A 24088-nucleotide genomic window follows, 5' to 3' on the forward strand; every position below is an offset into this window, starting at 1 on the left:
TTACGAAACGAGCGTGAGAACACGGAGGAACACGGCCAGGGGTGCGGGAGGATCTGGGCAGCAGCACCTCCATCTGACCCCCGCTGCCCCCACCACGGCCGGCCAGGGTACTGTGCTGTGCTCCTGTCTGCGAACCCTCCATGGACATCTTTCCATTGGCTCCCATTCCGCTGAAAAGACGCTGTGTGCAGCTGAAAGTCAACCTCCCCGCAGCTAAGCCAACGTGTCTGCAGAGACCTCTGCTACACAACTACCAGGGCCGCCTGCACTGTCTTTGTCGAGCTAAAGAGAGGACAAGAAGAACCTCTAAGGGAGGGCGACCCGGGGAAGAAGGCAGGACCAGCTGGAATGGAACAGCTCGTCATTTACTAATCTGATCACTCTCTCTGCTGCTCCAGCCTGTGGGTCAACATGCAGACATTGTCCCCACCACAGAAACCCTGAACCAGAGGGAAGCGAGGTCTGCGTGGCGGCCAGGAGGGCGGGATGGGGACTCGAGGGCCTCGGGGCCACCACCGGCAGCTCGGTGTGCCCGGGAGGCCAGGGCCTCCACGGAAACTCTTGTCCAAGTTTCACCCCAAGCGAGACTCAGCGCCAGAGGAGAGCGAGAGGTAGGCACCGGCTGCCCACACCTGTCAGACCAGGTCCAGAAGGCCTGGGTCGCAGGGGTGCAGCTGTCCAGACAGGAACCGGCAGGGGCCAGGCCCGGCCCCCGTGGGGTAACGAACCACCCGTGGGACCAGCCCTGTGCCCACAGGGGCGTCTCCAGATACCCGGGTAATACGGAAGCCTCGACGGCCGCAGGGGATGCCTGGAGTAGGGCGGGTCCCCCGCGAGGCTGGTCTGCACTCTGGTAGGGAGGGGAGGCCTGACAGAGGCGGCTGGCCGGCATCCCCATGAGGCAGACGCAGGCTGTCGCGCCCTCTGGGGACCCTCGGGTGGGGGCAGGGGTGGTTAGTGGTGGAGCTGGTGAACCCCTGGGAGGACACCAGGTGGAAGCTGCCATCAGCAGCACGAAGCTGGGCTCCAGGCAAGTTGCTATGCGACTTTCCCTCCTTGCATTTTTATTAAAACCTTAAACCGGGAGAAAGGCAGAGAAGCGCATTTCTCTTCCTGAAGAGACACCTGGAAACGCGGCCTCGGAACAATATCCATGATCACTCGCACCGTCTGACTCAATTCTCTGGAGGCAGAGATCCCTGTGTGCTCACGGCCCTGCTCCCTGGGTCCACAGGGCGGGGCGGGGCATGAGGAGGCTGCAGCGGTGCGCCCCCCGCGGTGCCCACTCCAAGCAGGCGGGGGCTCTGACCCCGGGGCCCAGCGCCAGGTGACCCCGGCACAGCACCTGCTGCCCCTGGGTCCCCCAGAACACACAGCAGTGGAGACGCCCCCAGGGCGACCCCCCCCCCGCCCGTGGCAGCCGTGGTTTCCGCCCCTCTCGCCCTCATGCGGACCTGGTGCCCTGTGACCCAGTCTGTGTGACCGTCGCTATTCAACCCAAGACTCTCTTCCCTGCAAGTGGGGTTTTCCATGGGCTGTGCCCTCCTGTCCAAGTCCAGTCTGGAGGACACATCCTCCCCAGAGACAGGGAGTCGCCCACAATGGAGTCTGCTGGGGACCAGGCCCGGGGGACAGGGCACTCGCCCCCCAGGACGAGCAGCCAGTCATCCAGCAGGAGCCCAGCCTTGGGGCTTCGGCCTCAGCAACTGGCCCCCCTGGGTGGTGGCGAGGGCCGGGGGCCCCTGTCCACCAAGCGCAGGGCCCCTGGCCAAGGACTGCGCACTGGCCCCATGCAGGCTGTCCCGCGTGACGACCTGGAAGCTGAGGGCAGTGATCACTTTCTGGTGGAAGCAGTGACCTCCCGGGGCCACGGGGCGCCTGCCTCCAGACAGCTCACTCACGTGGGCTCTCCCCTCCCCCGCCCCAGGTGGAGCCCCCAGTCAACGCCAACTCTTCCGGGTGAGACCCTGCCGAGTGACAGGCTGCCTGACCCTCGGGGCCCAGACCCACAGCCTGTCCTGAGGGGTGAGAGTCTCCACTTGGCCCCGCCCCGCGGCCCCGGCCCCGGCCCCGGGAAGCTCCTCCTCAGCCCACAGGTCGGCCTGACTGCTTGACAGCTCTCTAGACGCAGAGCGGCACGCGAGCGTGCTCTCTGCCAAGGACTCATCTCTGGGAGACGCTCAGGACAGAGCAGAGGCAGGCTCCAAGCCCCTCGGGCTCTGGGCAGTCCGTCCAGCAGTGCACAGTGGCCCCTCCAGGGAGCTGCGCGCTAGAGAGCCTGCTCCCCAGCTCTGCCACACGGGTTTCTAAACCAAGAGTAAGGGTGCATCCTAGGGAGCTCTGCCCCTCACCCTGGGTCTGCCTCTGGGCAGCCGGGGCCCCTGGTGCCCCCTGTCCTGCGGGACCCTGCGCCCCGAGGAGCCAGTGTGGGTGCCGGAGCACCAATCTCCCCTCACCCCGCCCGGCGCAGGGGCCCTCACTCACCCAAGCCCGAGGGGCGCACATGGCTTGTTTCCTGGCTTCACAGACCGTGATTCCCGCGCTGAAGCACAGACCCTGCGGACCCCCGGCCCTGGAGCCCAGAGACTGAACTGTCCTCAGACGAATCGAGAAAGCGCCAACACGTCTGAAAGATAATTGCTTTTAATTGTCTAAGTTTTCACTTACGCAACATAATAAAGGCGGATTTATGTGACTTGATATGACATTTTTACAAAAAATGTCCCCCCAACATCTGGGCACAGTATATAAATATTTACAATGAAAAAATAGGCAAGGAAAAGGGAATCTTCATTATTCAAGACAATTTCTTTCCAATGCTTATCAGAATCCTGAAAATAAAGTACTTCGTTAGCTTTTCAGGCATCCACATTTACACGGTGCTTCAGCTGATGTCCAGAGAATTGAGGCATCAGGACTCTGCCCTTTTCTACACTATTTCCCAAGGTGTCTGAGAGTAAATGAGATACAAAAATGTAAACTTTGAAAGAAGAGAAAAAAAGGATAAACCTGTGAACACGCTGATAGAAAGGCCCTTAGAGAGGTTAGTATTTTACACTAAAAACCAAAATAAAATGCTCTCTCTGTTTCCTTAGTAGGGACATTAAACTTCCAATTTAATTTGGTTATATTAACAAGAATTGCCTCTAAAGAGGATGTTAAAAAAATAGCAATGACATTACCATCTTAACTGATGAATATCCATCGCCTTAATTTTCTCTAAAAGAAAGTGTGATCTTTTAAAAAGTGACGAATATAAATTATATTGTGGAGGGCTTAAGAAGCCTCTAAGTATGGTATCTTTACATATGAAGACTTTAAAAAATAAACTCGGATAGTGCAAGCCAGCCTGTTTAACTTGGTGACGTCACAAACACGGTCAGCTCCGCCGTCTAGAAGCACGCCCTGCCTCTGGCCGAGCCGGCCGTCCCGGAGGCCCCGGGAACGTTCCCATGGCGGCCCCCCGCGCTGGGCCTCAGGTGTGGGAGCTGCGCCGGCCCCGGGCGCCCAGGGACACACGCAGCCGCGGCTCCCGCGCCCGGTAGTGCTCGTTGAAGTCCAGCCTGAAGCTCAGGAAGCGCAGGCTCTCGTCGGGGCTGGTCGTCAGCAGCACCAGGAACTGCTGCACTACACCCTGCGGAGGCAGAGGGGGATGCGCTCGCTCAGGCGCCGTCGGAGCTCCCGCCGTGCAGCCCCGTGGGGGTTTCCAGCGGCTCCCACCCTGGCAGGGTCCCGGGACCAGGGGTCACACCGTCGATGGAATTCACAACAGCAGCTTCACGGGAAAGGACTAGCCAACAGACTTCCCGTCTGGCCCTTAAGCTCTACAGGAGTCGGTGAAGCAGCAAAGCAAGCACGGAGAGGGCACCTGTCTGAATTCCGAGCAGGAAAGCCTGCTCACCTTCCACGTGCCTAGAAAGCACGGAGAGTCGGGAAGCCCCGCCAGGAGACACTCAAGAGCTTAAGGAGCAGACGCGCGCTGGGAACCATGGCCTCAGGGCCCAGGGCCAGGGCCGAGTCGCTAGAGGGGCCCCCCGCTCACACCACAGATCCTCCTCCACTCGGGGAACGCGTCTGGGAGTTCCGACCCGTCTGAGCCGCAGAGACGAGGCTGCACTGACTGAGGGAGACCTGTCCGCCCCTCAACAGCCTGTGTTCCTTGCGGGGGACGGCACGAGGTCTGGACACGCACCTGGTAAAAATGGGTCAGAATGCGCAGCTGGGAGCACATCTTCGGGATGGACTCCCGGAACTCCCGGACCCTCTGGCTCTCTTGCTCCTCCTCTGCTGCCGTCACGCCCCACTGGCCCTGAGTCAGGAGAACCAGAGGTCAGACTCCGAACGAAGACACACGCGGGCTGGGGTAGACGTGGGTGGGGGAGCTGTTTCAGGGCTGTCTCCTCGCGGTTCTGACGCGCGTGGTCAAGGACACGCAGCCGGGAAATCGCCCTGCTGCTACACCATGGGGGAGAGTCCGGGACGCCCGCTCCAAGACCGTGGCATGCACACGTGTGCCCAGGTATGTGCGTCGGGGGGTGGGGGTCAGAGAGCAAAGAGAGGGGTGGGTTCCTGCTGGAAAACAAGACTTCCAAACACGAGACACACAGAAGGATCCTGTATGTGTCCGAGACACCTGACCACATCCACGGGTGCTGCAGGAAGCTGGGAGAGAGCAGAAAACAGCTCTCCGGGCCCCCGCACAGGGCCCCACGTGCAGGCCTCAGGTCTGACGGCGGCTTCTTGGGTCACGGCCTCCTGAATGTCAATCACTCCTCAGGCACAGTTTCAGCTCTGCCGGCTCCTGCCGTCTGGACACAACACACCGGACAACCCGCCTCACTATGCAGGTCTGCTCCGCAAGGCGCTGGCGTGCACAGTGGGTGCCGTCTGCAGAGGGGCCTGGCCCAGAGCGCAGGTTCCCGGCTCCCGGCTCCCGGGAAAGGGCAGGCTCTCCAGGGCGGGGCGGTCTGGAGTCAGCACGGCTGGCTTCCCCAACACCGCCTGCCTGCCCAGCAGCTGACACGGATGAGCATGTGAGAACGGGCGCCCCGGGGAGTGTGTGTATTTATCCTCACTCCCACTTTGTGAATCAGGAAACGGGGTTCCGGCAGGGCAAGTCAGCAAAGGCAGGAAGCCGGAGACGGGCGAGAGCCTCCAGGCTGCCCTGCCCAGGAGGCCCTGCGGGTGTCGCCAGCTCTGGTGTCTCACCCACAAACCCTGCTCCGGGCAACGCAAATGGGGTGAACACATGTTCGGGACACATACAGGAGCCTTCTGTGTGTCTCGTGCCAGCAGGAGCCCACCCTGCTCTTTGCTCTCTGACCACTCCCCCCCAACACACACACACCTGTATACACCTATGCACACCTCGGCTTCAGAGCAGGCGTCTTGACCTCTTCCCCGTGGTGCAGCAGCAGGGTGATTTCCCAGCCACACGTCCATGACCCGGTGCGTCAGAACCGTGAGGGGACGGCCCTGAAACACCTGTCTCCACATACACGGAAGACAACGTGCCGGACACGCTGGATTCTTCCAAGTTACACCCCCACTGACACAGACAAGGAAACACTCAACACAGAACCGAACTGTGGCGGCTGAAGAGCCATCTGTCACCACCCCGAGAACAAGCACCTTGAAAACGCCAAAGCCTGTACAGATTATGCCCAATACAAGGAACCCCACCAAGACCCAAACTTATTCAGCATTTGCACTTCAAGGTTTAAATGAAAGACTTCAGGGAGGTCGCTGAACACAGCCACAGGGCAGAAGTCCAGCTCCTGCGTGCGCACCCGCGTCTACCCGCTCCAGACGAGTGCGTGCAGTCAGGCTCGCCCAGCGGAGACGCCGACGCAGACGGGCGTCCGGACACTCCCTGAGGGACACTGGCCGGAGACCCGAGCTTCCCGTGCACTTGGCCTGCATTCGTTTTTAAGCTGGGTGACGGTGGCCACCCAGCTCACTCAGGGCCCAGTGGGGCACAAGGCAGCCGCAGCAGAGCCCCTGCGGGCTTGCGGTTTCCACGGCAACTGCTCACCACCTGAACCAACACGCCAGCCGTCCCCAAACCACACCTCAGCTTCCCGCTGCTGCTTCTTGTCCTCAAACTGCAGGCGTCTCTGCAGTTCCTCCAGGGCGGCCCTGCAGATGGCATCCTGCGTGCTCTGAAGCTCAATGATCTGGTCGAAGACAGCTCTCAGCTGGTTGAGAAGGGCCTGGAGAGAGAGAACAGCCTTTTCTCTTATGAACAGAGCCCTCAACGTGCGTAGCAATCACTACGCCTTTCAAACAATACACTGACCGTTAGCAAAAAGCCACTGTGAACCCAGACACCGACTCTGACTCTCAGGGGCTCTTAGCTGTTCCCACTCCCCCACATCAGTCCCCGAGCCTCCACAGTGACGGGAGCGGCCAGAGCCAGCCCCGGCTACCCCACCTCCTGGCCCCGCCACGACCTCGAGAGCCCCCACGTGCCACCCAACCCCTGGAGCCCGGGGCCGAGTCTGCAGTGCAGCCACTCTGAGGGCCAGAAAGAGACGGGAAAGCATCATTTTATTTTTTTTGGTGACACATGCCAAAACCAGACCCACAGGATATGAGAGAAAATTCTTTAAAAAATGTACAGATTCTGCAAGGATTTTTAGAAGACGGTGTACCAGCCTTCGCACCAGGAATGGAAGGGCGGTTTTGAACAAGTGTGACAGTACGCCTGCTTAATTCAAAGTATCTTTGCCCAGAGTCACAGACAGCTAACCAGCAGACTCAAAACTCAGGTGGAAGGAAAGGCCCTGCAAACATCATGCTCCCCAAAAGGGCCCCCGAGGTGAGCACAGGTTTAGTGGGGAGCGGCCCTCAGTAAGCCTGACGTGCCACTGAAGTCACATAGTTAAACTTCAAAGATGCACTTGAAATTCTACTTCCTACTTCACATTTATCTCAAGTCTCAAGTGAAAGCAAAGTGTTGCTTATTTCCCCAGATTTTTGAATAAAATCAAAGCTCCCAGAAGCCTCAGCACACATAAGACACAACGTTCAGAGCAGGGCCTGCAGGAGGGACAGTCAGCAACAAGGGGTTATCCTGACAGACGGCCTGTCCTGACTCCAGCCAGGGCCCGAAGTCAGGCTTCCACCTGCGCCCCCGGTTGGAGGGGCAAGCCCTGAACACTCATTCCCGAGCTGCCTGGGGCTGTGTGGCTGTCAGAGGTCCCCATCCATCAGGACAGCTCCCCTGCCCAGAAGGCGGGCGGTCACAGCACTCTCTCCCTGCCTCACACCCGCTCCTGCCTCAGCCCCACTGCCCCAGCAGACACATCCACCAGCGCCGTGACGGGCCCGTCCGGCCACCTTACCCTGGAGTCAGCGTCCAGCAGGCAGCGGGAGATGACGGTGCCCAGGAAGGCCTCGTGTGCAGCGATGATGTGGTCTAGGTCCTGCGCCTGCTGCACCTGGTTCCACAGCTCGTCCCAGGAGCACTCGAGCACCTGGAACCGACACCCAGGCCCAGGGGAGTCGTCCCAGGAGCGCTTGGGCAGCTGGAACCGACACCCAGGCCCGAGGGAGCAGGTGGCGCGGCCCAGCCTGGCCCAGGGACACCGCGCAGGGGGCGGGGCCGCGGGGGCGGGACCCACCTCAAAGGTGATGTAATACTGCATCTGGTGGATGAAGTGGACCATCTCGGAGGCCAGGACGTGGCAGTGATGCAGCACCCCGGAGAACTCTGCAAGAGAGCGGGCGGCGGTCAGACTCCGGGCAGGCCTCGGGGCAGGGCGGTCTTCCTGCAGCGCCAGCTCTGCCGCTCGGCCCCACGGCCGGCAGCCTTCCCGAGCCAGCCTCCGAGCACAGACAGACAGGGCCGCCCAACCGAGCAATACTCCCACGGAACACGAGGGTCTGACGAGAAACGCAAAGCACAGAGCGTAACCGAGTTTCAAAATTAAAGAAAAAGTCATTTTATAGTAACGCAGTATCTTGAATAAGATCAACTTTATGATTTCTTTACAGTTAACTCGGTCTGCCTACAGTGTGTGAGACTTTCACTATTCCCTAGCTATTTGGAGACAAAAATGACATCCCCTTAAGGAATATGACCTTGTCACCCGGGAGGAACGTGAACTTGGAGGGGATGGGCAGAGTCCAGACTCCACTCTTATTCTTTACAAAACCAGCGAAAGGCTGGAGGGTCACCAGGGAGCAGCCACTGTCTGCTTGGAGTTTTCACTTATTCAGGGACTCCGCTGGACCATTACGAGATACCACTGTCCCCAAGGCCCCATCAGGGACTGGCACGGGAGGGACACCGACAAGGAGACGTGCCCTGGCACACCACTGGGGCTGCTCCCGGCCTGTGCTGAGCTGCCCAGACAGCCCGCTCGCTGCAGCTGCGGCTCCGGGAGGAACCGTCTGCACCCCTCCTCAGAGAGGAGCGACCCCGCGAGACCCACGAGCAGGGTGAAGACAACTGCACGCTGTGCGTCTAACACTCCCCTCGAGCCGAGGCCACACGCAGGGGCTCTGCGGGCCACAGCAACTCCTGGCCGGGGAGAAGCTGAGGCGCGAGGCCGCTGGACTCACAAGCTGTCAGCTGGCCCTTCACTCCGAGAAATACAACTCACACCTGAAGCAGCCCTGAGTCTCTTTACCCAGTGCCGTGGGAATACGTTTAAAGCAGTTAAAACATAAGTACTTCTGTTTTCACAACTGATCCACAAATACGCACATAATTCTAAAAGTCCCAAGAGCAAAGCAACCTTCACCCTGAGGTCCAGTAAGGACGCAAGCAAGCACCCCTCCCGCTGGAGCGCGTGGGCAGCAGAGAGCTGCACGGACACCAGGAGGGGCCACCTCCCCTCCGCTGACCCAGGCGTCAGACCGTGAGTGATTCTCTACTGCCCCCTCACGGCTGCAGGAAGAACTTCAGGGCTGGCTTCAGACACACCAGCTCTCAAGGGCTTGACCCCTCCCGCCTCGGCTGGCCTCTGGGCATCTGCACCGGACGCTTCTGCCAACTGGAGAAAGCACCGGAAACAGCCTTGAGAGTTGTTGAAAATACAAAAATACCCTAAAACCAGGTCTTCACGAACTCAGAATCGCCTCCTCCCGCTTGGAGCTGCAGTGGACGCAGCACTGTTTGAAAGTAACCTCACCCACAACCCTCGCGGCTCGTCTCTCGAGGCTCTGGAGTCAGAGGACACTGGTGAGGCCTCAGGTCTCCCCCGGATCCGGGGCCTCCGATCAGGGCCAGGCCTCCAGCAGACCCATCTGACATCCACCGCCCACTGGGGCCCCGGAGCGCTGCACAGACCCCTTCCTGATGGCCGGCCCGGCGCCCGGGTGCGGCACTGAGGCAGGAGACCAGGAACCAGCCGAGGCCACAGCCCCGCTGCGCGGCGCTGCCCAGCAGCTGGGCAGAGCGCTAACCGCCTGGCTTAGAAGCTGGCAAACAGATGAGGACGACCTACTCATCCACAGGGACAGAAACGAGACACAAGGGACGCTCACAGCAAAGAAGGCCCACCGGCCTTAGAGGCACCGTCCCGCAAGCCTGGGCCACTCCAAGCGTGAGAGGGACCGCTGCCATATTCATCGCCAGGAAAGGAAAACAGTCCCGAGGTGACGGGGAGCCAACCACTCCTCCCTGCTCAGGTTTATTTCCAACAAGGACCAAAAAGGGGCTCCCCTGACACAAAAGCTGTTCGAGAGAACACAGGAAGCTCATCACCAGTGACCCTGGACTGCACGTCCGTCTCACCTGGCTCCAGCTTATCTGAAACATAAACCCAGTTGCCACTAACAGCAACAGTTTTGAGATTCACTAAATCTAATGAAAGAATTACCATTTCTTTTCAAAGGAAAAAAACCTCTTTAAACCATTTCAGATCAACGTTGTCTTTTGTCCAGTTAAATATATATAAATGGATTTAATCATGTAGGCAGACCATTATCAAAAACTCTTTTCCTAAGCAAATCATTTTCAGGCCTAACTATCTATTCCACACAGCTGACCTTGACAAACATTCCTGAAAGGACACCTAGGACGGTCACCACTGACACTGTGCACGTGGCCAGGCAGGCTCAGGTGTGAAGGGCTCACACGCCGTTTACAGGAGCATTTTGTGAGTCTTCCCATATTTCTGCCTCAGGTTTACAGTGGGAAGGACGTTTCTAAACCTCCTGTGTTAACAAGACAAACCACCCAATGGATCTCTGCTCATCAAGCTGCCTGGCCGTTAACAAGGAAAACACTGTCCTGTAAGTTAGGTTACAAGTAAGAACCCTGTACCCCAACAGAATCAAGGGCAAAAAGGGCAACTTGCTGGGAAAGGAAACACCAATGACACATGAAGAGGCTCTGCAGGCAAAGGCGATTTTAAAGCTTAAAGAGAAGGAAGTGAGCTTCCAGGGCCCTCCCTGGAAGGGAGATGCGACGGGAACGCCCTCAGTGGTAGGGCTCTGCACGCCCACGGCAGGGGGCACAGGCTCCATTCCTGGTCAGAACCAAGATCTCGTATGCTCTGGGGCACAGCCAAAAAAAACTTAGAATAACAAACAATAAAAGTAAATAAATGAACCTCAATGCTCACCTATCAAACGGACAGTCTGAACAATTTAATGTCCAGTGTTAGCACCCCCTCCCAAAAAAACCCCAACCAGCAGCACAGACAGCTTTCGGCCAGTGAGAGCTGTGTTTACGGGGATGTGAACGGACTGGTACAGCTTTCCTAGAAAGCGATCTGACAGTATGCACCAAGGAGCTAAAGTGGAAAGACTAACAGATATAAACGGCAGTAAGTATAAAGTAAGAGCAAGAGTCGTACCTGTTACCCCAGCAATTCCACTTCCAATTCACCTATGCTGAAGAAACATTCAGAGGCACGTAAATACGTATTTATACAACACGGCATTATTTATACTAGTGGAGAATAGTTTAAAAAACTACTAACCAAAGAGAAAAGATAAAATACGTCCACATGAGGCAATATCATGCTACCAAGTGTTTTACAGGAAGTTTTAATGACAAGCGAAAAGGTTCAGCGAAAGAAGCTGAAACTGAACACAACATAATAGAATTACGTTAAAATTACACAGAAAACTGATCAAATAAGCGTGTAGTTATCTCCAAGGAGTAAACTCACTGATGATTAGGCAAAGTAAGAGAGAAGCCAGTTCACACAGACACTGCTGATACCCCCATGAGAAAATGCACAACCAGCTAACACGCTCAGCTGCTACAGAGCTCAGATCTCCCCACGTCTATAAACACCACAGCTGCTTATTTAGAAAACTGAAATAATGACAGAGTCCATCCACCACACTGAACGGACCCACATCAGGCAACGGGGAGGGTGGGAACCCTGGGCCCACAGGGAGGAGGGCAGGGCAGAGGGAAGGTGGGACGGGCCAGTAACATGCAGGGGTGCTCCTCCCGAAGGTCCCACAGGTGAGGCAGTGCACGGCCACTAGAAGGGGACGCTGAAGGCATTTACCGTCCACAACCACGGCAGGATCTAACGGAACACGTCCCCTCTGGCCTCCGCCCCAGCTACTTCAGGGGCCCCACTACCCACCTTCTGGGACATGAGCCCAGAGAAAGCTGGGCCAGGACCACAAGGGCACCACGGGCCCCCGGCTGGGTCCCGGGGATGCGAGGAGCGAGGGCGCCCAGCAAGCCCTCGACTCCGCACGATCAGGCAGGCTTGGTGCCTGCCAGCCCCAGCCTCGGGGCTGCCCCGACCTGAACTCGGGGGCCTCCGCCTGGTGAACAGGCAGAGCCATGTGGGCCCTTCACGGAGCCTGAACTCGGGGGCCTCCGCCTGGTGAACAGGCAGAGCCCACGTGGCCCCTTCACGGAAGCTGCTTCCACCGCCAGAGGACTAAGGGTGCGACTGCCTGCTCTTCTGGTGACATCATTGGTGGAAATACATTCTCGAAGGTTCTGATCAAATCCCTTTCAATACAAAGACTTCAAATTTACAACTGAAGTCATTCAATATTTATAAAATTAAAATAAACTTAACTATCTGACATGGAAGTTTTATTACAGCTTTTAATTGTAAAAATTATAAAATCTTTTCATGCTCTGGTTAATGATCCAAATCAGTATATAAAGCAATTTCCAGATAGACTTTAATTAAAACACTAATAAGTGAATTCTAAATGAGCTGGTGATCTACTGAACGGCTTTCTTTCCTTAATATTTTTTTAAACATGTATGAACACTACATGATTCTTCACTATAAGAAACTTCATGGCCTAAGAAAAAGCTAACGACTCAATTTGTTTTTCCTGATTTGCACTGAAGTCAAGATAGCGATATCACAAACGAGCCTCTTCACAAAACACAAACCCACCGGCACACTTTTCAATTTCTTTAGGGATCTCTGCGTTAGGTTGCGGATGCCGTGGGCAGGCAGCTACCTGGCAGGTTTCTCAGGAGCTTGGCGTTGCACATGTGGCCCTTCCGGATGTCCGTGAGGATGTACTCCATCCGCTTGGCCCGCCACAGGAAGTTGAACACGCGCAGGTAGTGGCTCATGCACTCTCGAGTGAACACCTGCAAAGAGCAAAGCAGGCTGATGGGGTGCAGGACACGCACGTCCTCCCGGGCAGGGCTGCGTCTCCTGTGCGCTCCCAAAACAAGAAGCCAGGGCCATGCACCCTCCCAGGCAGGGCTGCGTCTCCTGCATGCTCCCGAAACAAGAAGCCAGGACATGTGCACCCTCCCGGGCAGGGCTGCGTCTCCTGTGTGCTCCCAAAACAAGAAGCTAGAGCACACAGAACCAGCTCTCACACCTTCTAAGCAGTAGGTAAGCACGCACACAGTCCATTTTAGAAAAGCCTCCTCGTGTAACAGCCTCACTGACCACTAGTGTGCCAGAGCATACTCAACGGCCTGGCCTGATGACCACAAGTTCCGTGTGACAGACACTGGCTGAGCACGCAGCAACCCAAGACGAACGCCCACCTGAGGGCTGGAGGGCAAAGACCAGACGGACAGCGGCCACTTCCCTGCGAGTCCCTGGCGGACCTCCACCAACCAATGACGAGACCCCTCGTCCTTCCAACCCAGACTCTCTCATCGGACCACCAACCCACTGGAGATGGCATGGAAACTGATGCCTATTAGTCACAGGTAGGATCTATCCCAAATTTCTTTTCAAATAAATCTACGATGCTAACTTCTTTTCCTAACTCTACCCGAGCTTTTAAAAATCTAAAATTCTGAAGACAGAACACTGCACAGTCGATCGTTTATGCAAAGTCCACAGCACACAACCTCGATACTACAATAATTAAGTAACCATATATGCAGACCAAGTTCAGTTCAGCTATTATTCCAGACACATTTTGTGAAATAATCGAGGCAGCTGGCTTTGCTATGGTATCATTTATACTACAAAAAAAACACATCAGTATACAATATTAACATGGTAGATGATATGACAGTTTCCAACAACTTGTTAAAATATCCGGTTTTGTACCCTAAAATTACTAGAACTGTTTAAGATATACGTTAATGGGGAAAAAACTAATTTGCATATGACCAAAAATAAAGCTTGAGAGCAGCTATGTATTGAAAACACGGTAGCTTTGATCTGGGAACCTGTGTGTAAAAACCTGCCCCGGCAGCTGCCACCTCGGAGCAGACGGACAGCAGAGCCGGCAGCCGCGGGGAGCCCAGCCTTGGCGCCGACAGTCCGCCGGGCCGGCCGGGCCTCTGGGGACAGGCAGGCTGGCCAGGACGGCGCCCACAGAGGCCACGAGGGAGCCGCTGCAGAGCCGGGGACGCGGCGCCTCAACACGGGAGCTCCCGAGAATGAGAAGAAACGGGGGTCCATCTTCAATACTTCAGAGGGAAAGCGACAAGCAAGGCCAGAGGGACCTCGGTCAAGGACATCCTCCCGAGTCTCAGTAAGACAGACTGGGCGTGAAGAGGGTGTCTACCTACAGAGGCAGGAGAGAGCCCTGCTGGTCACTCCCATCCAGGCCAACAGCGAAACTGTTTAAACGCAGTGAAAGCGCTGCACACAACAGGACAGCAATGCCCTCAGTCATCCGAACGGGTCATAAACACCAAACGTTACCCAAGGAGCAGACATACGACTCCCCAAGCACACTTCGTAGTTCGTGTCAAATGATCCTGAATTAATCGATCCAGTCTAAGAATAAGGGAACAAAACGAATAATCCATCCATCAAGTACCTGCTGACCCTACGACAGGATAAATGACATTCTAACAACTGTTGAACTATTAAAGCACTTTAGCACTCAGTGACTGCCTCACACACACACACGCGCACGCCCCTGGCTTGAGTGCTCATTCAGCGGGTATGTCTTGGTGCCAAGCGATCACTTCCAAGAGAGGCTGTCAGAGACGCAGCAGCTCTGAAGCTGCCCGCGGGCCTTACGGTGGCGATGGGGCCGTCCACGTGGTAGTCCAGGCTGAACACGTCCCAGCCGGTGTCCCCCGGAGAGACCTGCGGGAGAGCACACACTGCAGGGCCTCCAGCCCCGCGCGGCCACGGCCCTCACGCGGCCACACCCCACGGAGAGCAGTGAACGAAGCCGCTTCTAAACCCGCTCAGCGTGTGGAGCGGCAGCCGTGCGCGAGCAGAGACGCGCAGCTCTGTCCACACGGTGCCGGGCATCACGTGCAGGGATGAAGGGCACGTCCGGCTCAGACTCACTCCTCCCCTCCAGACCACCCCCAGACCAGAGCAGCCTCAACAGCAGGGCCCCAAGCCCCACGAGGCACTGCCCACAGCCCCGCGCGGGGCCCAGAGCCGGCACCTCCAGCAGCCTCACGTCCAGTCGCCTGAGGATCTCCGGGCTATCAAACTGGGCGTTGGTGGCTCTGACGGCGGTCTCCAGAATTCCAGTCAAGTTGTGCTGGTACAGAGTCGTAGCTGGACGGGCAAGCTCTGGTCTTCACAGATTCGTATAAAAGTAAAAGAGGACATTACTTGAATTCACAATAATCTCTGGAGAAACTTAAAATCACAGAGCTCAAATTATAAAAACACAGACGGAAACGACACAACCCGGGAGCAGAAGTTTCACAGAATCAACGGCGAGTGAGACTCCGTCGGGCACTGGGGAGTGAGACATTCCTTTAAAAATTAATTTCGATTCAGCTTAAAACTGGTCTTGAGAGTTTTGATTCCTAAAACACTGAACCAGGTCACGTGTTAGGAAGCACAGCTCCTCACTCCAGCCCGGCCCTGGGGCAGCGTGAGCCCTGGCACCGCCTGCAGATCCCCGTGGAGGACAGGCCTCGGCTAAACCAGAGCAACGGGGCGTGGGACACCCAGAGCCGCACTGCCAGCAGACCCTGAGGACGAGCGGCAGCTGCGGCCCCACACACCACGCTAACAGCTCTCTGGCCGAGCCCACCCTCCCCAGCGGTGCACAGAAACTGCCCCGCAGCCTTCAGGGCGCAGGATGTCGGCAGGAGAGGCTGAGGAGACCAACAACGCCAGCATTGCTCAGGTGCCGATGCAAGCTGGCCAGGGATGGCGCCTCCTTTTAAATTAGAAACTGGAAACGCACTTTTGAGAAGAAATGAAGCTTTTGTTTGATACCAAGGATGAGATGCTCCAATTATTAAAACCGAGCAGAAGGCAAACACAGGTAAGTCACCCAGAGGACGAGATCTGTAACGTGGCCCTAAAGGTTCAGAAACGCCAGTGTCCCCGCCCACCCCCTCCCACCTGCTCCTCCCACCTGCTCCCCCCACACACTCACGTTTGCACCCATTTGCCCTACAGACAACTTTCACCCAAAGCTAAGCCGACAGAGCAGGGCACACACCCCTTACACATCCGTCGGGGCCTGTATTCACAGGTACACGAGCCTCCGCAAACAAGGCAAACAGAGCTAGACGGACTGACGTGACAAGGCTTTATCTTCCCAAGGCTCTACGCGAACTCAACAAACTTCCTCTAATGCCACTCGCTCTTTAAACAACTGCCAGACACCTGGCCTTGCTGAACCCCCGCACACGCATGGGAGCGCCCGGCGCCGCCTTACTTGAGCAGGTCCATCAGGTGCCGGATGAAGTCCCCCTGGCCGAGCAGCAGGTACCGGCGCACGGCCTGCATGTGGTCCAGCAGGCTGTACTTCCTGTTCAGGACGTCCAGGAGGTACTTGCTGGTCTCAAAATAAGCTGCATCAATTTTCCCCTGAAACGCATTTTCCAAATCTGTGAATAAATCTGCAGCTGTGAAGAACAAAAGGGAGAGCACACACACATAATCGCGTTTCACGGGGGAGGAACGAGAGGCTCCCCGGCACGCGCGTCGGCCCACGCCCCCCGTGGCTCCTCACACGCACGCGTGTCGGCCCAAACCCCCCCCCGTGGCTCCTCACACACACGTGCCAGCCCATGCCCACCCGTGGCTCCTCACACACACGTGTCAGCCCACGCCCCCCCCCGTGGCTCCTCACACGCACACGCGTCGGCCCACACCCCCCCCGTGGCTCCTCACACGCACACGCGTCGGCCCACGCCCCCCCCCGTGGCTCCTCACACACACGCGTCGGCCCACGCCCCCCCCCGTGGCTCCTCACACACACGTGCCAGCCCATGCCCACCCGTGGCTCCAAGACAGGCCACAGGAACCGCTGGAGCCACCAGCATCCCCAGCTGGGACCCCACAACACTGCCAACGCTGGACATGGAGCAGACACCTGTGTTCCCACCTGGAGAAGCCCAGAGGGGACTGCTCACCACATCACAGATTTAAAGGTCACAGCCCTTCCACAACGGAGCCAACTCGAGGCCGCACTGAAACAGTGGTTCAGAGGGCATGGAGCGGGTCAGGGGTGATGGTGTTGAGGATAAGCCCGAGATGGCACGTGTTACAGGCATGACGGCTAGGCGCCGCCAGCATGCAGCCACATCAGGGCATCACAGGCTCCAGGGAGGCCAGACAGCATCCAGGGCAGATGGGGGCAGCACACAGGGCCCAGAGGGGCTGAGCCCCCAGCCTCAGATGGAGGAGGAGGAGCACCCGGAGCTGATTCACACAAGCAGCTCCTTAACGCGGGTTTGCACCCATGTAACCCAAAGCCACATCTCAACACTGGATTTCTCCTGAAAAACCCTGACGACGCGTGCGCAGGCGAGGAGAGACCCCCGCGTGGAGCAGCAGGTGCCCTGCCAGCGTCGCCCGCGTACCGTCCTGCAGGGGCTCCGCAGACCTGGCCACGGCGGCCACCTTCGCGGGGGGCGTCCGGTCGAGGCACACCTGGTGCAGGAAGTTTATCGACTTTCCGATCAGAAGGACCTGAGGGGAGACACCCAGGAGTCACCGTCACCCGGAGCTGGGGCGGCCGCACGCCCATGCTCTACAGCCAGCCACAAGCCACAGGGTTCCACTGACTCAGAACCAGCAGGAACACTGGGGATAGTGCCAGGGGAATTTCAGGACCCGAAAAAACTATTAACAGACACATACAAATACACATTGATGCAGTCAACTAACACACACTCCACCTCAAGAACGCAAACCCTACAAGGCCACGAGGCGCGTTTCACCGCAGACCGGCCTTGTCCCCCGCGAAGGCAGGTGCGCACTGATGCCCGAGCCGCAGGAGCCCACCTTCCGGCACTGGTCCATCGTCATGAAGGACGGGATCATGGACGTGCGCAGCGTGTATTTGTCATGCCACAGCCGGTCCGTCTTCACGGTCGGATCCGACGCCACGAAGAACTGCAAGTGAGGAGGCGGGAAGACGGGCAAAGTGATGCTTCCGGCAAAGTGTGCACCAACTGCACGGCAGGAAGCCAGCAACCCTGACCTCCAGGGGCAGGAGAGCTGCGCTCACAGGAGCACGTGTGCCAAAGGGCATCTCGGCAGCTCTCTCTAAACGCAGTCGCTCATTCCCCATTTCTTGTAACAAAAGGTGGTGCTGAGACAAGCTTTTCCCTAAGACACGAGGTGGTCCTTCAATCACAGCATCCGCTCTCCACCTGGAGGGTGGGAGGGGGCAGTGCTAACCCACAGGGACTCTTCCCAGACCTCTGAGCCCGGCTCCATTTTCAACTCAAGCCGACTCAAGAGTTTTCCCGCCCTCCTGTGTCAAACAACTGCGTATCCGCCACCAGGGTGTCTGCCCCAGCCCTGCAGGGGCCTGGGTCTGGAGCACGGGCACCTTGCCTGAGGCACACAGCTCAGAGGCCGGGCGTGGCCAGCTCCCAACCTGGGCACGGCCAGCACCAGCCCACCCAGCAGTCCCACGCGGAGTGACCTTCTCGGGGCGGCTCTGTCCTGAGAACCACCGTGCTCGGAAGCTCCCCGGTCCACTTCCTCAGCCTCACCAACCCGGGGACCAGCCTGATGGCTGACGGCAGAAACGACGGGGGACGCGAAGGAGGAAGCTGAGTCACCGCTGCTTCCAGCTCCTCTGCTTCTGCACCGAGGACGCTCTCCTTCTCCAGTCACGGTCCTAACAGGCTCGCGCTTTTATTCTGTAAACTCCATCTTACTCTGCATCCAAGTGAGCTCCCTTCCCGTCACGCTCATGAGTCGGCCGTATCTCCAGATCCCACGTCTAAGAGCTGACTCACACAGTGCTTGCCTTTCTGTCTTCTTTCACTCAGCATAACGTCCCTCCAAGTCCATCCGCGTTGCTGAAAATGGCACAGCCCCACTCCTCCCTGGCCGAGTAGTATTCCACTGCGGACACACCGCATCTTCTCTCCTCATACCCCTGCTGACGGGACACTTCAGCTGCTTCCACGCTTCAGCAGCCGGCAGTAACGATGCTGCAAACACCAGCCAGCACCTCTTTCCAAATGGGCGCTTCTGTTCGTTGGGTGAAAGCCCAGGAGGCGGCGTTTGTTGAGAAAGCTCTGTGCTGTCTCCACAGGGGCTGCGCCAGTGCCCGTCACCAGCAGCAGTCCCCTTTCCTGCACGCTCGCCAACATCGGCCGTTTCCTGACGGCCAACCTGACAGGCGTGACGTGCCGTAATGCCTCCCTGCGGCCTCGGTTTGCGTGTCTCTAACCATCAGTGATGCTGAGCATCCCTTTACGTGCCTGTGGACCATCTGTGCGTCTCCTCTGGAGAAACGCCTATTTCAGAAGATCCCTTCAGGGCTCTAGTCTTGCCCAACTAGAGGACCCAGAGGCAGTTTTAACAGTGCTGCAGAAGTAGCAAAGCTCAGGGGTCACCTGGAGTTTTTTCTTTCAGGGAAAAGGAGTGAAAACTCGACCTTAGGGTGTAGGTCAGTCCCACCCAGAGGCAGCCAAGGTGGGACGCTGGGCCTCACTCTGCAGCAGCAGGACAGGGAAGGGTCCCAACAGCAGGGAAACACGGTGTTCAGGAGAGCTGCCTGGGAGGCCCACACCATGAGCCCGGGGCCAGGGTCAGATGGAAAACAGTCCTGCTCAGGGTGAGTCATGTGAGGCGCACAGAAGGGAGGGCTAAGCCAGTGGGGTGCAGGGTGGGCGGGGGACAGTCCCCCAGCGCAGGAGACAAACTCAAAGCTGCAGGTGCAGCCCCCTCCGCCGCCAAGCCAGCCCCCCTCCAGGACTGACTTCAGAGAAGCTGCTAGACACACATGGAGGCCCATGAAAGCACAGCCACCTCATTAATGCGGTGGAGACGCACACCTACAAGAGCACGATCTGCTCAGACAGAGTCACCGGGTAGAGTCCACGCCGGAGCCACGCCATGGGGGCTGCAGGGCCCCCAGAGCACACACACGGGGCCCGTATGCGCTCACACCAGGGACGGGGCGCCCAGGGCACACGCTCGGAGGCTCACACCAGGGATGGGGCGCCCAGGGCACACGCACGGGGCCCCACGTGCGTTCACACCAGGGACGGGGCGCCCAGGGCACAGGCACAGGGCCCCGCGTGCGTTCACACCAGGGACGGGGCGCCCAGGGCACAGGCACGGGGCCCCGCGTGCGTTCACACCAGGGACGGGGCGCCCAGGGCACAGGCACAGGGCCCCGTGTGCGCTCACACCAGGGACGGGGCGCCCAGGGCACAGGCACGGGGCCCCGCGTGCGTTCACACCAGGGACGGGGCGCCCAGGGCACAGGCACGGGGCCCCGCGTGCGTTCACACCAGGGATGGGGCGCCCAGGGCACACGCACGGGGCCCCGCGTGCGCTCACACCAGGGACGGGGCGCCCAGGGCACAGGCACGGGGCCCCGCGTGCGTTCACACCAGGGACGGGGCGCCCAGGGCACAGGCACGGGGCCCCGCGTGCGTTCACACCAGGGACGGGGCGCCCAGGGCACAGGCACAGGGCCCCGCGTGCGCTCACACCAGGGACGGGGCGCCCAGGGCACAGGCACGGGGCCCCGCGTGCGCTCACACCAGGGACGGGGCAGTGCGGTCCTGTCTACTTCCGTTATTCACGTGCAGTGTCACCCACGAGAACCGAGGGGAACGCAAGAGCCCACCACAAGGGCCAGGACCCCCCACTGCCACTCCGCCCAGGCCCACCTGCCAACCCCCGGGCTTTGCCAAGGCCACGGCCACGTTTATCCTAGAATCCGCGCGTTTCTTAACCGCTTACTGTGTGTTAAAAGCTGCAACTCCCACTCGATCCCCTTCTTTACTAACATAACGCAGTGTCAAGGCCGAGCGGCGGGCCCTCTCCACTTCTGGTCAGAAGCCTGCAGTTTCACGGGATGACTGTGAGTAACAGTGACTTTCAGACAGATACGTTGCTTTCTAGCAGAACTAAGCATGTTTCAACGTGTAGAATACAAACACACATACAGATGGCCTGGCTCAGCTAACCAGTAACCGTGACGGCATCAGAACACACGACGGGCGCCTCCAGGACAGAGCAGGACGAGGACACTCAAGCCCCAGCACTGCCGCCAGCGTGCTGAGGAGCAGGGACCCGGCCCAGGCTCCTGAGTTACGGGGAGACCCATCTCCCACCATCGCACACAGCTCTGCTCGACCCGGTGTTGGGAGGACAGGCTGGCCCGTGGGTGCGCCCAGCACCCTGCTCTCCAAGGAGATGCCTGCAAGCCTGGCCCGTGGGTGTGCCTGGCACCTTGCTGCTCCAAGGAAACACCGCAGGTCTGCCTCACCTCAGGGCGCGCCCGGCACCCCGCTGCTCTAAAACACCGCACACCCGGCCCATGGGTGCGCCTGGTGCCTCACTGCTCCAGAGAGACGCCTGCAAGCCCGGCCCAAGGGTGCGCCCTGCGCCTCGCTGCTTTGAGACACCGCAGGCCCAGCCCATGGGTGCACCCAGAGCCCTGCTGCTCTAAGATACCACAGGCCGCCTCACCCCGGGGCGCGCCCGGCGCCCCGCTGCTCTGAGAAGACGCCGCGGGCCGCCTCACCTCGTGGTGCGCGTCCTCCAGCTCACCGTCGTAGATCCAGCGGTACAGAAAGCTCAGGACGGGGTGTGACACCAGGCTGAGGATGTGCTGCACCAGGGACCGCATGGATGGGTCCCCTGTCTTGGTGTAGGCGTGGACGGCCGAGGCCAGCTCGCCTCCCTTCCTTCCTGGGGACACAGAAGCCACCGTGAACACAAACGCTGAGGCCGAGGCGCAGAGACAAAGCGAGGAGGAAGAGGCCAGGGGCCCCCGGCCAGGAAAGCATGCGCGCTGCGCAGAGCGCCGAGCCCCAGGCTGGAGGTGGGAGAGGCCCAGGCAGACGCACGCACGGGGGCGAGCAACACGGCTGCTGAGCCAGACCTGGGGCCAAGGGGGGGCGGGGGAGGCCGAGGAGAGGCCGCAGAGTAAGGGCAGACGGGTCTCCGGAGCACAAGAGGCCTCAAGGGACCACACCCCCACGCCTACTTCATCTCAGGGAGGTCCTGAGCGCCACGAGCGTAAACCCTTGCCCACGGGCTCTACCCTTGGAAGTCCAAGTCTATCCACCTGTCTTTGGTAGCACCCTTCCGGCTGCCATGCATACAGGGCAGACACAGAGTCAGGCCTCAGTGACCCTCCCTACAGCTGCCTTGAAACCGCGCAGAATGACCTTGGCAGTGGTCCACCAGGGCCGCCAGGGTCTTCAGTCTTATCTTGGGGTCATACGTCCACACCAGGAGGCGCCGGAGCGTCAAGCTGCTCTCGAAGCCCAAATTCACACCCTGATCGTCCTCCAGCTGCAGCTGAAAAACGAGAACAAAAGAACGGCTGAGTACAGCCACCCAGGAGCCCTAACCCACGTCTTAACCCACGTCAAGTCCCGGGGAAGGGGTGATCCTCACGTAAACGAGACAGAGGGCCTCTGGGAGAGGACAGCTCCTTCAAGATACAGGAGGTCTGCCTCAGGCCGACAGGACCCTGAAAGCGAGCCGCAAGCTGACTCCAGGACACACCACAGCTCTACAGGGGCCCAACCCTTCCACCAGGACCATCACACCTTAAAATTAACGTAGGAGGAAATGTAGGGATTCTGGAGAGTGGAATTCTGTGACATTTCAGATCGTGATGAAATAAAAACAAGGGCTTACCTGGGAGTGCAGGACGGAGAGCAGCCGGTAGTACTCCTTGAGTTCCTGGTGCAAGGCCGCGCAGAAGCTCTGTGGAAAGAGAGGCAGGTCGTGGTCGCTGCGCTCAGGACAGGCGCCACCCAGCTGCGAAGGACGGCCCTCAGACGCGCCTGCTTCTGTCCACGGATCTCGTGCAGGTGAACCACCTCAACACACGGACTCAACGGTGTCAGGGGCCGTCTCAGCACGGGCTTTGCAGGAGCACAGCGGAGACGCAGCACCGTGCTCATAACCTGCAGGGCGTTTCCTCCCTCCACACACTGATGCTGTATTTTTAGCTACATGCCTCTTACTCTGGTTCATGGAAGTACCGTTGATGTATAATGCCACGTCAGCTTCAGGTGAACAGCAAAGTCAGGGAGACCCCCTGAAGGGGGGAATGGCACCCCACTCCAGTGCTCCTGCCTGCGAAACCCCATGGACAGAGGAGCCTGGCGGGCTGCAGTCCGTGGGGTCACGCTGAGTCGGACACGACAGAAGCAACTTAGCGCACACACACGCACGCACACACGCACACGCACACACGCACACGCACACACACGCACACACAACCGAGTCACTTTGACACACACTTCACACACGACACTGTAAACCAACTGTCCTTCAATTAAACAAAGTTTAACTGAGAGAATTTTAGGTCAAAGGGAAGTCATTAAAATACGTAAAGTGACTCAGACAGGTCAGCGTTCCTAAACACTCGTTAAACATTAGAAGTTTCCTGGTCGATCACCTGTGTCAATATTTACTGTGCTTTCTATTTTCTTGAGAGGACCGTGGCTGACAAAGTGCATCATACCAAACCTGCTTCATGTAAAAAGGACCCGCCTCAGGATGACTTTCACGTGAGGTTCTAAGGAGACGAAGCGCTTCCTGAGGCGAGCGCCGCCCGAATCCCCAGGCGCCTCGCTACCGAAGCACACACCTGGCCGACAAGCCCAAACGAGCGGTCCAGGCTCCTCTGGTCCGTGTACTTTCTGATCTTGTTGTGCAGCCACCCCAGCTCGGCCAGTCTCATAGCCGTATCCCGCAAGGACTTGTTCAGGTTTGCCTAAAAAGCAAACACGTCCACAGCTAAAAAACTGCTTTTAACGCTGGAATTTTATTACTTTTTTTCCAACCACTTGCACTTTTATGTTTGTGATTCTCAGGCTTCAACACAAGAAACTTAAAGATCACCAACACACCACCCTGACATGAGGACAGTGAGGCCTGGGACACAGGCCGCGCCCTGGCGCAGACACGCGTCAGGCGGGAGGGCCGCCACCCCCAGGAGGGCCCGGCGTGGCAAGGGCCGTCTGTGAGGCCAGCGGCCTGAGCCTCAGCCAAGAGACGCAGAAGGACAGATCGTCAGCAAGATGGACTGTGAGAAAGGCAGGCTCCGGAGGAAGCAAAACTGGGCAGGAGCGCCTCACGTGGGACCTGTGTCGGAGCACAGATGCCAGGACAGCAGTCCGGCAGGTAAGCCTGGCACGGGCACCACAGGAGGGAGGAGGTGAGCACGGAGGACGAGCCGGTACGGGGGCCAGGACCTCGCCTGCAGACCACCCGCGTCAACGAGCAGCACCTCCCAGACCAGCGGCTCCCGCCTGGCCCTGGGGACAGTC

The 24088-nt window shown here is 58.5% G+C and overlaps 1 protein-coding gene across 2 annotated transcripts in view; it reads right to left on the minus strand.

Moving 5' to 3' along the window:
* Nucleotides 1-2627: 2627 nt before the first annotated feature.
* The window catches only part of TUBGCP3 (tubulin gamma complex component 3), a 33216-nt gene continuing 11755 nt past the window's right edge, over nucleotides 2628-24088 (minus strand). For both annotated transcript variants that reach the window (XM_069602457.1, XM_069602458.1), the window contains 15 exons: nucleotides 23407-23532; nucleotides 22446-22514; nucleotides 21968-22100; nucleotides 21319-21485; nucleotides 17598-17708; nucleotides 17174-17282; nucleotides 16024-16213; nucleotides 14785-14920; nucleotides 14403-14471; nucleotides 12412-12547; nucleotides 7626-7714; nucleotides 7347-7478; nucleotides 6072-6212; nucleotides 4193-4309; nucleotides 2628-3634 (listed from right to left, as the gene is read on the minus strand). In XM_069602457.1, coding sequence (XP_069458558.1) covers nucleotides 3476-3634; nucleotides 4193-4309; nucleotides 6072-6212; nucleotides 7347-7478; nucleotides 7626-7714; nucleotides 12412-12547; nucleotides 14403-14471; nucleotides 14785-14920; nucleotides 16024-16213; nucleotides 17174-17282; nucleotides 17598-17708; nucleotides 21319-21485; nucleotides 21968-22100; nucleotides 22446-22514; nucleotides 23407-23532 — 1884 coding nt within the window. In that variant the 3' untranslated portion in view covers nucleotides 2628-3475. The remainder of the gene's footprint in view (nucleotides 3635-4192; nucleotides 4310-6071; nucleotides 6213-7346; nucleotides 7479-7625; nucleotides 7715-12411; nucleotides 12548-14402; nucleotides 14472-14784; nucleotides 14921-16023; nucleotides 16214-17173; nucleotides 17283-17597; nucleotides 17709-21318; nucleotides 21486-21967; nucleotides 22101-22445; nucleotides 22515-23406; nucleotides 23533-24088) is intronic.

This window comes from Ovis canadensis, chromosome 10 (assembly GCF_042477335.2).
Source record: "Ovis canadensis isolate MfBH-ARS-UI-01 breed Bighorn chromosome 10, ARS-UI_OviCan_v2, whole genome shotgun sequence".
Classification (NCBI taxonomy): domain Eukaryota; kingdom Metazoa; phylum Chordata; class Mammalia; order Artiodactyla; family Bovidae; genus Ovis; species Ovis canadensis.